Here is a 13142-nt window from a genome sequence, read left to right on the forward strand (position 1 = left end):
AATTTGACATTTTACGTCAAATGTAACAACCCCTAGTGTCAAAATTAAACAACAAAAGATAAGAAAAAAAATAAAAAGCTTGAAAAATTACGAAAATATTTGGACACATCTCTCCAATATTTTATATTAATAATGTTAATGAAAAAAATGAATAAAAATAAGTATGAACCTTGTTCTTCATCTAGTCTATGGTTCTATATATAGAGCATCATCACCACCTCCACAACTACCAACCAACCAACGAAAAACTATTCCATTTCTGTTAACAGATCATAGTTTCATACCAGGGTGCAATGGGTGGCCTGAAAGTTGAGTTTACAATTATCTTCATATTGGGGTTCTTCTCCATGATCAGCCTTAATTTAGGCCAACCTAATGAATACCCCATCGTGGATTATGATCCTGATAAAATTGTCTCCCAAGAGGGGCTTGCATTGCTCTTTGAGAGATGGATAGAGAAGCATGAGAAGGTCTACACAAGCTCAGAAGAGAAAGAGAAAAGATTCAAAATATTTCAAAGCAACTTAGCCTATGTAATCGATTGGAACTCCAAAAGAAAGCCATCCGATCACAGAGTTGGACTGAACCAATTTTCAGACATGAGTTTCGATGAGTTTAGTGAGATTTATCTTTCTAAACTCAACCTTGAGGAGGACATATTAGAAGCAAGAGCGGAGACAGTAAATCTGACATGTTCATATCCTTCATCAGTTGATTGGAGGAATAAGGGTGTTGTAACCCCAATTAAGAATCAAGGATCATGTGGTGAGTGATAACTTCCTTTTTCCTTTATATAAACGTATTATATTGAACCCCACTGCTTCATTGGAATTGAAGTTGCAATGTTTCATTGGTAGGGAGCTGTTGGGCATTCTCTGCAACAGGAGCCATGGAAGGAATAAACGCCAAAGTCACTAAAAAACTTGTAAGCCTCTCGGAACAACAACTTGTGGATTGTGATAAGAAAAACAATGGCTGTGCTTCAGGTTCCTATGATAGAGCATTTCAATGGGTCATAAAGAACAAGGGTATAGCCACCGAAGCTCAATATCCTTACCTTGGCAGGAAAGCAACTTGCAGAACCAAAGTTGTAAGATCTCTTGAACTTTGTTTCTTTATTTTTCTAATTGGTGCTATTCATGACAAAGATAACTACGTTGCAATCGTGGCTTGAATCCTATGCCACATACAATATACAACAGACTATTTTACATTTTTTGACACAAAATCTACTTCGATTGTGATCGCATGTGGGGCAGTGAATGCATACTCAAATATTTCAATAGCCAATTTATTAACTCCGATTTGGATGCTAGAATTTGTATTATTTTGTATAAAATCTAAGTAAACAAGGCATTTGTGTATATATGAATATCAGATCTTGTTTGCACACAACAGCAAGATCAAAATTGAACTCGAGAGAAAAGCTGCTTTAAAGAAAAATGATTAAAATGATCAACCATCAATAATTTTACAATAAAGTCAAAATTCTGATTTCTGTTATTTGGTTGATAGAATAAAGCGGTAACAATTGACGGCTACAAACGAGTGGCTAGAAATGAGAAATCTCTCCTTGGTGCAGTCGCTCAGCAACCAGTCAGTGCAGGCATCTTGGTTTTAAAGGATTTTGCAATGTTCAGGGGTGTAAGTCAAATATTACAATAGAGAATGGATTTTTGCACTTAAATATACTTGATAAATTATGCACAGTAACCAAATAAGATCTTTAACAAACACAAATTATTTGGTCAACAGAGTGGTATCTACAAAGGACGAAATTGCCCAACAAACTCGTATAACACAACAGCGAATCATGCAGTTCTAATAGTTGGTTATGGAACTTCCAAAGATGGCACAGATTACTGGATAGTGAAGAATTCATGGGGAACTAAATGGGGGAATTCAGGATATGTGAAGATAGCGAGAAACCACAAGTTAAGGAATGGTGTATGTAACATCAATGTTTGGGCTTCCTTTCCCACCAAAAGAACCCACATCCAACGAAAAGGCCTTACCGAGGGCTCTGTGGCTTCTCTTTAAAGGTTTGAATTTCTACCTTACATTTCTTTTCTTTTCCATTTATGTGCAAACATGGGATCTCTTTAAAGCTTTTCATCAAAGGCTAGATTTGTTTTATTTATTTTAATTTTCTTGCAGAAACATGGGAGACTCCTTGCTACTACCTAGCTGAAGGAGGAGATCTAGACATGCAATAACAGTTCGAGAGAATAAAAAGAAGAGGCACTTGTGAAATTAGATGTTTGGTCCTCTTATGTATGTCTGTACGAAATAAATATTAAATAGGTGGCAGTATTTTTGCTACTACCTAGCTGCTAATTGTGTTTTTAATAAAATTCAATCTTCTTGAAATTGACTAACTTACTCCTAACATTTGCAAAATTATTTAAACTACTCCATTAGTTCTCTGTCATATTCCAATTGCAAGTAGTACCACTTTATATAATATTTTGAAAATCCAATTTTGTCTTTCCTGTCTTCTCGACGGAAGCCCATCTGTGTTGTTTTTGGAAGAAGTTATAAAGGACACTATAAAGAAGCTCTGGTAACAAAAGATGTTAATGTTACCAAACTTCTAACGTCAACCAGTGCATTTAACCCCTGTTATATCGTATCAGAGAAAATATAGAATTTTTTTACAAAGGAAAGCATGAGAAGAATCGGTTATTTGACAGCCATAACCCTTAGAATCTATAATCATCATCATCATCATGCATGCCTTATTCCAACTATATGGGGTGGGCTACAAGAATCCTCTTTTGCCAATCTATTATATTTCAAGTAAACAAGGCAATTGGGTTGGGTGGTTTGGGTTTGGGTTGGGCCAAAACACTTTGGTTTGATATCGGGTGGGGCTGAATTTCAGGTTGGCTCAGCAAATACTAGACCCTAACCCTAAATGTTTGGATTAGGGTCCCATGGGCCAATCCAAATCAACCCTAAAGATAATTGAAATTTTAAAAGGAATAAAGAAAAATACATGAAAATGCCAAAATTAAAGGAATTAACCTTAAAACTCCAAATAGAAAATAAAAACACTTAAAAATTCAAAGAGTAAGGTGGCATTTGATAGCACTTTTCAACCTCTGAATTTGAAAATGTTGCTTTTCAGATGCCACATTTGTTTGATGTTGCATCTGAAATATGATCTGAAAAGTTTTTTCAAATTTGAAATTTTAAGATTGAAACCCATCACTTAACGCTCTCAAACGTGTTGCAGACGTGGCCTAAAGTCAAAAACACCCTATCCCATTCGACCTCTCCCTTTCTCATCTTCATACCACCACCGCTAAAACTCTCACCAATAGCGGTTCTCTCTCTCTCTCTCTCTCCTGTCTTCCCACCACCGTTGCAGTGGTGACGGTTCGGTAATTAATAATAATAACAATAATTTGTAAATTATTAATTATTTTAATATTTTAATATTTATTAATTATTTTTTTAATTTTAATCATTTCATTTATGAATTAGTAATTTTTAATTATTATTTTTTTATTTTTTTTATTTGTATTGTTTCAATATTATTTTGAGCTTAAAAATTATTTTTTATGAGATAATGTGAATTGAACTCAATATTTCCAAATAGTATGTTCTAGGGATAAAATAGTAAAATCAGTAAATTTCAGATGGTAAAGGGTTGATCCAACACAAACAAACTTATGGATTCAGAGCCTCTAAAAAGTAGAAAAGCACCTATGCTTCTTTTCATATTTCAAACACAAATATCTTTTTAACTTTTCAGATCTGAAATTTCAAATTTATCAAATGCCACACCTAAACAACAAAAGGAAAAGATACGGAATGAAGATTTCTAGCAATACATGAATAGTCCCAATTAGACTAAACAATTGAGTCAATGAGTTGACCCATGGCCCAACCCAATCCATCCCAATTTTTTCAAAGTTGGGTCGGGTCAGGTCAGGACATTCTCAAATTCGGGTAGGCTGATATGAAATACTGACACTGTTTTTTCAATTTGGATTGGGTCAACTTTTTGTGAGGTCTATTTATGGCTATATATAGTGTTTAACTATTTGTGCTTAAATCATTTCTTACTACTTTTATTCATGTCATTTTTGGTCTACCCCCAACTCCTCTATTCTCTTCTACTTGTTACAAATCACTTCTAACTGGAGCTATCAGTGGTCTTCCATGCACGAAACCAAACCATCTTATACTGATATCGCACATTTTATCACTTATTGAAGCTGCTCTAAAGGTTTTATAGATAGTTTTATTCGTGATCCTATCCTTTCTACTTTTTCCACTCATCCATCTTACCATTCACATTTTTGCCACACTCATTTTGTAAACATGATTCTTGACTAATCAACACTCTGCTCTATACAACATTGCTGGCCTGACAACTATTTTTTAGAAATTTCCCTTTAGTCTAATTGATATTATCCTATCACATAAAAGTTGAGATGCACCCCTCCATTCTCCCTTATTATGAATCATTGAACTAAGGCACCTGAAATGGTCACATCAAGTTATCTCTCATCTCCAATCAATAATTGCTTCCAATAAATTACAATTTACAAGCGACCTCAATAAAGTCATCACTATGGATATGCATCATGGCTTGCACCGATGCAAGGCCACCTCCTCTTGCATTTTGTTGCTTTGAAAGTCTATGGACATCAGTAATATCAAAAGAAAAGGCAAGGATGTTGTAATATCAAAAAATTAGAAACAAATCCTCATAACCATCGATTTCTTTTATAGAAAGAGAAGTAGCACAATTTTTAGCGTTTCTAATTCTTAAAGGTAATAGAGGTGTGAAGGCCCAATAGTGAGGATGAGTCCTATGTCCCCAGACCCTGATGGAGAATAAAAACCTATTAATAGACTTCACCTAACAATTTAGGCATTTGGGTTGAAAGGTTCCTTCCATGAGATAGAATTAGAGCCAAAGACTTTGCTGACCACAAGTATTGACAAATGCATGCAGTGGTTTCCGTGGGTTTGTTGGATTCTCCATGGTTGAATAGTTGGCAAGAGTAGTTAATTCTTCATGATGATTCCACACATGGCAATATACTCCCATAGACAACTCCTTGTGGTCATAAACAAAGGGCTCTTTGTTGGTACATGTCAAATTTTATGATATGATAACAACTTCCATTCAAGGGGAGTAAAGACTAACTGATGTGCAAGATGACTCACACATCAAGGGAGACTGTTAGGATACATGTGTGAGTGTAGATTCTCGCATTGTAAAAGGATAAGAAATGCAAGGAGCTTATATACAAAGTTGGGCCCACAACCTAATGACTTACTTTTTTCAATTAATATCATGTCTAACTCTTGTGTATCAGCCCTACCTGCGTGTACATATGCTTCCAAGTGTTCTTATTCCCTTCATTGTAGAATAGTGTATCAGAATTTGTTTAACTATGTGTTCTAGTGTTCAATCCTCACTGCCCTTATAAATAATTAAAATTCAGCATAATGTGTAGAAGGGAAATTCTTGTCCAGAATTTAAGGCCAAGAGACATTTGTGCGACAAGCACATTAGTAAACAAAAACCTATTCAAAGACCTAACCTAACTAGTGAAAATTTTAGGTTGAATGGCTTCTCGAAAGACCCAAGAAGCTTATTCCCATGTTTTTTACCAAAATATTAAACCCTTTTCCCTATCTTAACCAAATTAAAATGCTCTATATCTAGTTAATATGGCAAACCATAACCTTTGCACCTTCTTTCCAATTTCCTCCGTTCAAAAATATTCATGATTAATTATTATAAAAATGAATTTCCTACTACAATTTTACACTTACATATGTTTAATTAAAACCAAACAAAAAAAAAAAAAAAGGAAGCCACCTACCTAATCAAAATTGGCATTTCAAACGAATAACTACGGCTATCTTTTCTATATTAGGGTGGATAATGCCAGTTTCCTTGTGATAACATGGTTTCTGTAGCCACATTTTTTTTTTCCACTAGGCTAATAACATGAGAGAAAGCAATGATACCAAAGAATCCAACACGTGTGTACCACCAATCAAAACTTTGCAATCATTGGGCCATTAAAAAGTCTTTCAGCAATTGGACCTATCTTGATGATGCATTTTATTCCATCATCTCATGTGCTTAGTAGCCTGGGACTACCTTTTTTGCTAAGGTTAGCCATCAGTTATGCTCATCATCATTAATTAGGCAAACGCTACTTAGTGGAAAAAAATTTTTCTAGTATAGGAAAATATATGAACCACACACACATCCCACTTGAATTTTGTTAACTTTACCACTCGTCACCTTAGCCCCCACTTGTGAATTCAGACTCCATGAGATGAGAGGCTAAGGCTTTTCCAAACAGTTAAGTTATCAAACCATAGTAGGTAACCCTATCCCTTATTGAATGGGATACTCATGATACATAACACTATAGTGCATAACCCTATTCCTATTGAATGGTTACTCATTTTACATAACATGGTTGTGTTAAATTTCTAAACCAATATTGATCCAATAAGGGTTAGTGAACTTATTCCTGGTACATTAATGTAATGAGTCCACATACATTATAGGATTGTCTCCCTTAGGTTGTATTTGGTTTGAAAGAAAAAGGAGGGAAAGAAGGGAAAAGTAGCAGAGGAAACCTTTATAAACCAAATACAATCTTAAAAGTCTTAATAATAAAAAGGTAAATTTTAAAATGATAACCAATAAATAGAATGATTCCATCCATCAATTGTGCAAATTGTTACTTGGCCCCATTCTATTAATAATGTTAAGGTTAAGGACTCCACTCTACCAAATATAAATTTTTCTTTTTCTTTTTCATTCTTTTAGCAATTGCTATCTCATGCAAAGCCCATCCAAGTTGCAACACTAATAATGAGAAAAGCTCATTTTTCATATTTAGATAACAAAATCAATCATCATTTATATATCACTAATCACTAATATATTAATTTTCAAGGTGGGAGTTATCCAAATAGCTCCTCAAGGCTTTTGGATTTATTTTTTGATACAAATAACCATTATTTTGAATTGATTCCTCTCTATTGTAAGGGAAAATTGTAATTCAAATACCACTTTTTATTCCATTTTATTACCTCTCATTAAGTTCTCATATTTAAACTACTAACTCACATTTTCTCTTATCGATACTACATTTAAGACAAGTTTTGTTTCACATCATTAAACTCCATTAATTAAATCCATGACAGAAACTTTAATGATATAAAGAATTTATTTTTAAAGTGACTCAGAAAGGAAATAAAAGTTTTTCAAGTGATGGGTAAGCATATCAACAATTTGGGTCAAAAAGGTCAACCCATAATGACATTATTATTATTGTTCTAAATGATGCGATGATAAAATACTAAGCTTTTAAACATAGAATATTTGAAGAATAAAAAATGTAGAAATTTTTTGACAAAACTTTAATATTACATATTTTCTATATTATAAAAAAATACATATAATTCATAAGAGGTATTTTTATAAATAATGAAAATGAAACAAAATTTAAAACGACACAAAAATAAAACCAGTCGAGTCAAATGCATCAATCAAAGATGTCACAAATAAATAACATAACTTTTAAAATAGAAAAAAATACAAGGAATTATGAAAAATAGAAAAAAAAATTATAAACACATCTAGTGTCTACAAATTTAAACTAATCAGAAAATAAAATTGTACCCTGTGAAATTTCACCTAAAACTACCTTTGTTTACCCCTTCACCGAGCATAGATTCTACTTCAAACCCCTAAATTAATAGAATTGAGCATTTTCCATATCTGCCCAATCCAGGCCCATTTGGACCAATCTGACCCCATCAATCAATTTAGAATATTCAAGAACCCCACCTTGTAAAATTTCAGCCAAGAATACTGATGGGTTGTCAAAGCCCTCACAATAAAATATTTGCAGTAAAGGTGGTTCTAGGTCGAATCCCACAGGGAGCAAATCAATAATCTCTTAGCCGAATGGGTAACGTAATTGAGTGAGGGAATTTAAATACTGAAATTAAAAGAAAAGAAAAGAAAATAAATAGCAACTTAAACAAGAGAAAATCAGTCTTACCGAATTCTGGTTCAAGGGTTCGAGTTGAATCGATTGGCCATCGATCCTAGGTACATTTCAACATTCTTGCAATTCAAGCATTTAACCTTAGATTTATTAGGATAGCCATAATAAACCTTCTGTTTTCCTAATTCAGTTGACCAAACTCAGCATTCGATCAACACTTATCACCACTTAACTGGGTACGATAGCGTCCATATTAAACAGTGATAGCATTAAGATTTGTGAAAACAATTAAACCAAAATAACAATAATTGAGATAGCTGCAATTACTGAATCTTGTTCCATCGATTCCTTTAGGTTGAATCATGTTAAAACATTGGTCAAAGGCTGTCACGAACAATTGACCCAAAAAAATATCAACCTAATTGCTACTTGTACCATTATTCGTGACAATTATGGATCACCGAAATCATGGATAGCAGTTGGAAAATCAACATTAATTCAGTTTGTCAAACTAATTAACATCAACATCCAATAAAGATATGCACAAGAATCAATGAATACTTGAATTAAAAAGCAAGAAAATAAATTAACTACAGAACCTCACAATGATACAATCGAACCTCCCCCCTTGAACCAGAAAAAGAAGCTTAGCTGCTCATGATCTGCAAAATCTCCATGCTTTTCTTCTCCATAGCCGAACTGCCTTCTTGAGCTTCTTGGTCTTCTTGATGATCTCTTGGATCTGAGAGTGAGTGATGCTAGAGCTGATTTGCCCTCCTCTTTATATAGCCAAAGGAGAGGGCTATTTTCCAACTCCTTCTAGGAGATCATCTTATCTTTAGGGAGTCTTGATATTCTTTGAACTAATCCTATTCTATCTCTTATCTAATCCCCAACCTTCTTATCCTTATAGGATTATATTCAAAGTTTAGATCTAATAAGACTCTCTCCCTCTTGGGAGATTATATTCAAATTAGGACTCTAGACTCTTGCATCCGAGTTGGGCTTCTCTGCTACTTCGGCTGCTTCCAGGTTCTTCTGCGAGTTGGGCTTCAGCTGTTAAATGGGCCTGGCTGCGAACTTGCTCCAACTTCGGGCTTTGTTTCGTACTCGATGCGGACCGAATCAGTCAAAGCCCAAAACATAAAAGTTATGGGCCTTTCTTTCTTCTTTCTAATTCTTCTTGAATTGCTCAATTCGGAGTCCGGAATTGTAAGTTAGGCCTAGATCACTGAATGTCGCCGAAATTGTGCAAAATCAACCGAATTGGCCTGTTTCCTTCCAATTGCCTTCTTTATTGCCCTGAATCGAAATACAAGAGTAATGAGCACATTTAAGTGCTAAAGTAGTGTAAAAGGATGAAATTAATGGGACAAAATAAGGTTCTTCTAAATCTCATCAAATCCCCCCACAGTTAAACTTTGTCCATCCTCGGGCAAGGCAAAAAACTCAAGTAACACAAAAGTAACTAACTATTGATTTTCAATCTTTCTTTTTCTCTACATGAGGCCTGGTTCATTTCATGCTTTAGTTCAGACTTGGTAACCTTCCCTCTTTCATCTCTTTCTCCCTTTCTTCTCGTCCAAGAGTGATCGCAAATCACCCTTTCTCATGGTCCCAGGATAAATTGATAGTCAAGGAGATAAACCTTCCCGGCTGAAACTCCCTGGCTGAACGGGTACTCATTGCTTTTAACAAACCAATACAGCCAGATTCACTTACCTTTCTTTGTTTCTTAAGCCAAAACAAGGTGTGCTTATTGCCATAAGCTTGCTATGTATCACATCTCCACCACTTAGTATGAATTCCTAGGATCTAAAGGTGAGAATGGGGTTGGGGTTCTAGGGTGAGTGCATTTTATGCTCCATCTCACCCTTGCTTTTGTTTCTAGATGTGAGTGCATTTTATGCTCCATCTCACATTGCTTTTGTTTCTAGATGTGAGTGCATTTTATGCTCCATCTCACATTGCTTTTGTTGTTTCTAGATGTGAGTGCATTTTATGCTCCATCTCACATTAGTCACGATTCTTTTTTTTTTTTTTTTTTTTTTGCACAAAAATCACAAAAATCATAGGGTTTCGCCGCCTGATCCATGAATTCATTGATCGTGGTCTCAATATGCCTAACACAACAAGTTCTAGAATAATCAACTCATGTTTGACAGATAATTATGTGAAAATCAATTATGCATCTTGCCTATTGATCGATTAAAATCATGAGGTACCATATTCAGCCAAGAAAGATTCAGTTAGTCATGCTTGCATCCTATCTTATCTATTCAGCCTAAGCACATGATTCTTGATAAGTTGAAATCATTCAAGGATAAGCTTCCAAGGAGCAGAAATTTCAAGAATGTAAGGTATCCCAAATTTCCATCAGATTTTCCTAATCCCCCCCTACACTTAAGTTATACATTGTCCCCAATGTATGTGATTATGCATAAAGTAGAAGGATTTGGGGGTACTTCCCTGTTCGCTTTTTGAGGTTCCTGCTAAACACAAAAATCAAAACCAAACAAAATAACAAAATTAACTAAACATAATGGGTTGCCTCCCAGAAGCGCAATTGTCTAACGTTGTTATGCTCGACGTCCTCCTTTTGCTCCTTTAATCCAATGAATACCGTGGAATGTCCAACGGGATGTCTACCGTAGAGGGGACATTTGCATCCTCGTGGAACAACTTCAGTCAATGTCCATTCACCTTGAAGATCTTACTTGTGTTGAGACTTTTGATCTCTACTGCACCATAGGGAAAAACATTAGTCACAGTAAACGGACCCATCCACCTAGAACGCAGCTTACCTGACATGAGTTGAAGTCGAGAATTATACAATAAGACCTTTTGTCCAATTTTAAATTGTTTTCTTAAGAGTGCATTGTCATGGAACGATTTGGTCTTTTCTTTGTAGATTCTTGAATTCTCGTATGCTTCTAACCTCAGCTCTTCCAGCTCTTGCAACTGGAGCTTCCTTTCCTTCCCTGCTTCTTCCATATTCATGTTGCATTCCTTGATTGCCCAATAGGCCCTATGTTCAATTTCCACCGGCAAGTGGCAAGATTTGCCAAAAATTAACCTGTAAGGGGACATACCTATTAGGGTCTTGTAAGTTGTCCGATATGCCCAGAGAGCATCATCTAGATGTAGGTTCCAATCCTTCCTTCCTGGATTCACCGTCTTTTCCAAGATGGACTTTACCTCTCTATTGGCAATGGCAATTCGGTGATGATAAGCAATGGCAATTCGGTGATGCACCCCATATCTTCTCAACAAGGCTTCAACTGTTCTATTACAAAAATGGGTCCCTTGATCGCTTATGATGGCTTGAGGAATGCCAAACCTACTGAAGATGTTAGACTTTATAAACCCTACAACACATTTAGAATCATCAGTTTTGGTGGCTTTGGCTTCCACCCATTTTGAGACATAATCGACTGCCAAAAGTATGTAAGAAAAACCACAAGAGGGGGGAAAGGGTCGCATGAAATCAATGCCCCAAACATCAAATATTTCACATATAAGAATGGGGGTTTGGGGCATCTCATTCTTGCGAGATAGTGTACCTGCTTGTTGACATCTTTCACAGTTTTTACAAAACAAGTAGGCATCTCTAAATAGGGTGGCCCAATACAGCTCACTATCCAAGACTTTTCGAGCAGTCCTCTTTGGCCCAAAATGGCCCCCACAAGCATAATTATGACAAAACATTAGAATCGACATCTGCTCCTCCTCAGGGACACATCTCCTAATCATTTGGTCAGAACAAAATTTCCATAGGTAGGGTTCGTCCCATACATAATATTTCGCCTCATACCTGATTTTATTCTTTATGGATCTGCTAAGGTCATTAGGCAAAATTCCAGTGACCAAGTAATTCACAATGTCAGCATACCATGGAGTCATACCTCTCATGTGGAACAACTGCTCATCAGGAAACAACTCACAGATGGGAGAGGAGTCATCGTCTTTCACCAACCTACTTAGGTGCTCAACCGCCGAATTTTCAGCTCCCCTTCGATCCTTGATTTCTAGATCAAACTCTTGGAGAAAGAGTATCCACCTTATCAGCCTTGGTTTCGACTCCTTCTTTGCTAGTAGGTATCTCAAAGCTGCATGGTCAGAAAAAACAATCACTTTAGAGCCAAGCAAATATGACCTAAATTTGTCTAAAGCAAACACAATAACTAATAGCTCTTTTTCAGTGGTTATGTAATTGCTCTGTGCAGCATTCAATGTTTTGGAAGCGTAGTAAATGACATGGCTCTTCCCATCTATTCGCTGCCCTAGAACAGCCCGTACTGCATAATTCCTTGCATCAGTCATGATCTCAAAGGGCAAGTTCCAATCGGGTAGTTGAATGATGGGAGCAATGGTTAAAAAATTTTTAAGCTTGTTAAATGCTTCCTTGCACTCATCATCAAAATCGAAAGGCACATCTTTTTGTAGCAAACTGGACAATGGCAGGGCAATTTTTGAAAAATCTTTGATGAACCTGCGATAAAAGCCTGCATGTCCAAGAAAAGAACGAACCTCCCTAACATTTGTAGGGTAAGGTAAACTCACAATCAAATCAATTTTTTCCTTGTCGACTTCTATTCCTCTGGCTGAAACTACATGTCCCAACACAATACCATCCTTCACCATAAAATGACATTTTTCATAGTTTAAGACAAGATTTGTTTCCACACACCTATTCAGAATTTTACTTAAACTATTCAAGCAGTCACCAAACGAATCACCATAAATAGTAAAATCATCCATGAACACTTCAATGCATTTTTCAATAAAATCAGAAAATATGCTCATCATGCATCTTTGAAAAGTGCCCGGAGCGTTACACAAACCAAAGGGCATTCGTCTGTAGGCAAAGGTGTCGAATGGACAAGTAAATGTCATTTTCTCTTGGTCCTCCTGCGCAATAACAATCTGATAATACCCAGAGAATCCATCGAAAAAACAGAAGAAAGCCTTACCTGCCAGCCTCTCTAGCATCTGATCAATGAAGGGTAGGGGGAAATGGTCCTTTCGAGTGGCCAAGTTGTGTTTTCGAAAATCTATTACCATTCGCCAGCCACTTTGTACCCTCATGGGAACTAGTTCATTATTTTGATTTTTTACTATAGTAATCCCAGT

At 35.8% G+C, this 13142-nt stretch overlaps 1 protein-coding gene across 1 annotated transcript; it reads left to right on the forward strand.

Annotated features, from left to right (window-relative positions):
* Window positions 1-213: 213 nt before the first annotated feature.
* Window positions 214-2370, forward strand: LOC104609778 (cysteine protease XCP2-like). Its single transcript, XM_010276162.3, has 5 exons — window positions 214-765; window positions 858-1090; window positions 1516-1644; window positions 1756-2042; window positions 2158-2370. Exons 1-4 carry the CDS (start codon window positions 294-296, stop codon window positions 2038-2040), a joined length of 1119 nt encoding a protein of 372 aa, XP_010274464.1. The 5' UTR covers window positions 214-293; the 3' UTR covers window positions 2041-2042; window positions 2158-2370.
* The last annotated feature ends 10772 nt before the right edge of the window (window positions 2371-13142 follow it).

The sequence above is a fragment of the Nelumbo nucifera genome, chromosome 1 (assembly GCF_055504915.1).
Source record: "Nelumbo nucifera cultivar China Antique chromosome 1, China Antique-T2T, whole genome shotgun sequence".
In the NCBI taxonomy this organism is placed as follows: Eukaryota; Viridiplantae; Streptophyta; class Magnoliopsida; order Proteales; family Nelumbonaceae; genus Nelumbo; species Nelumbo nucifera.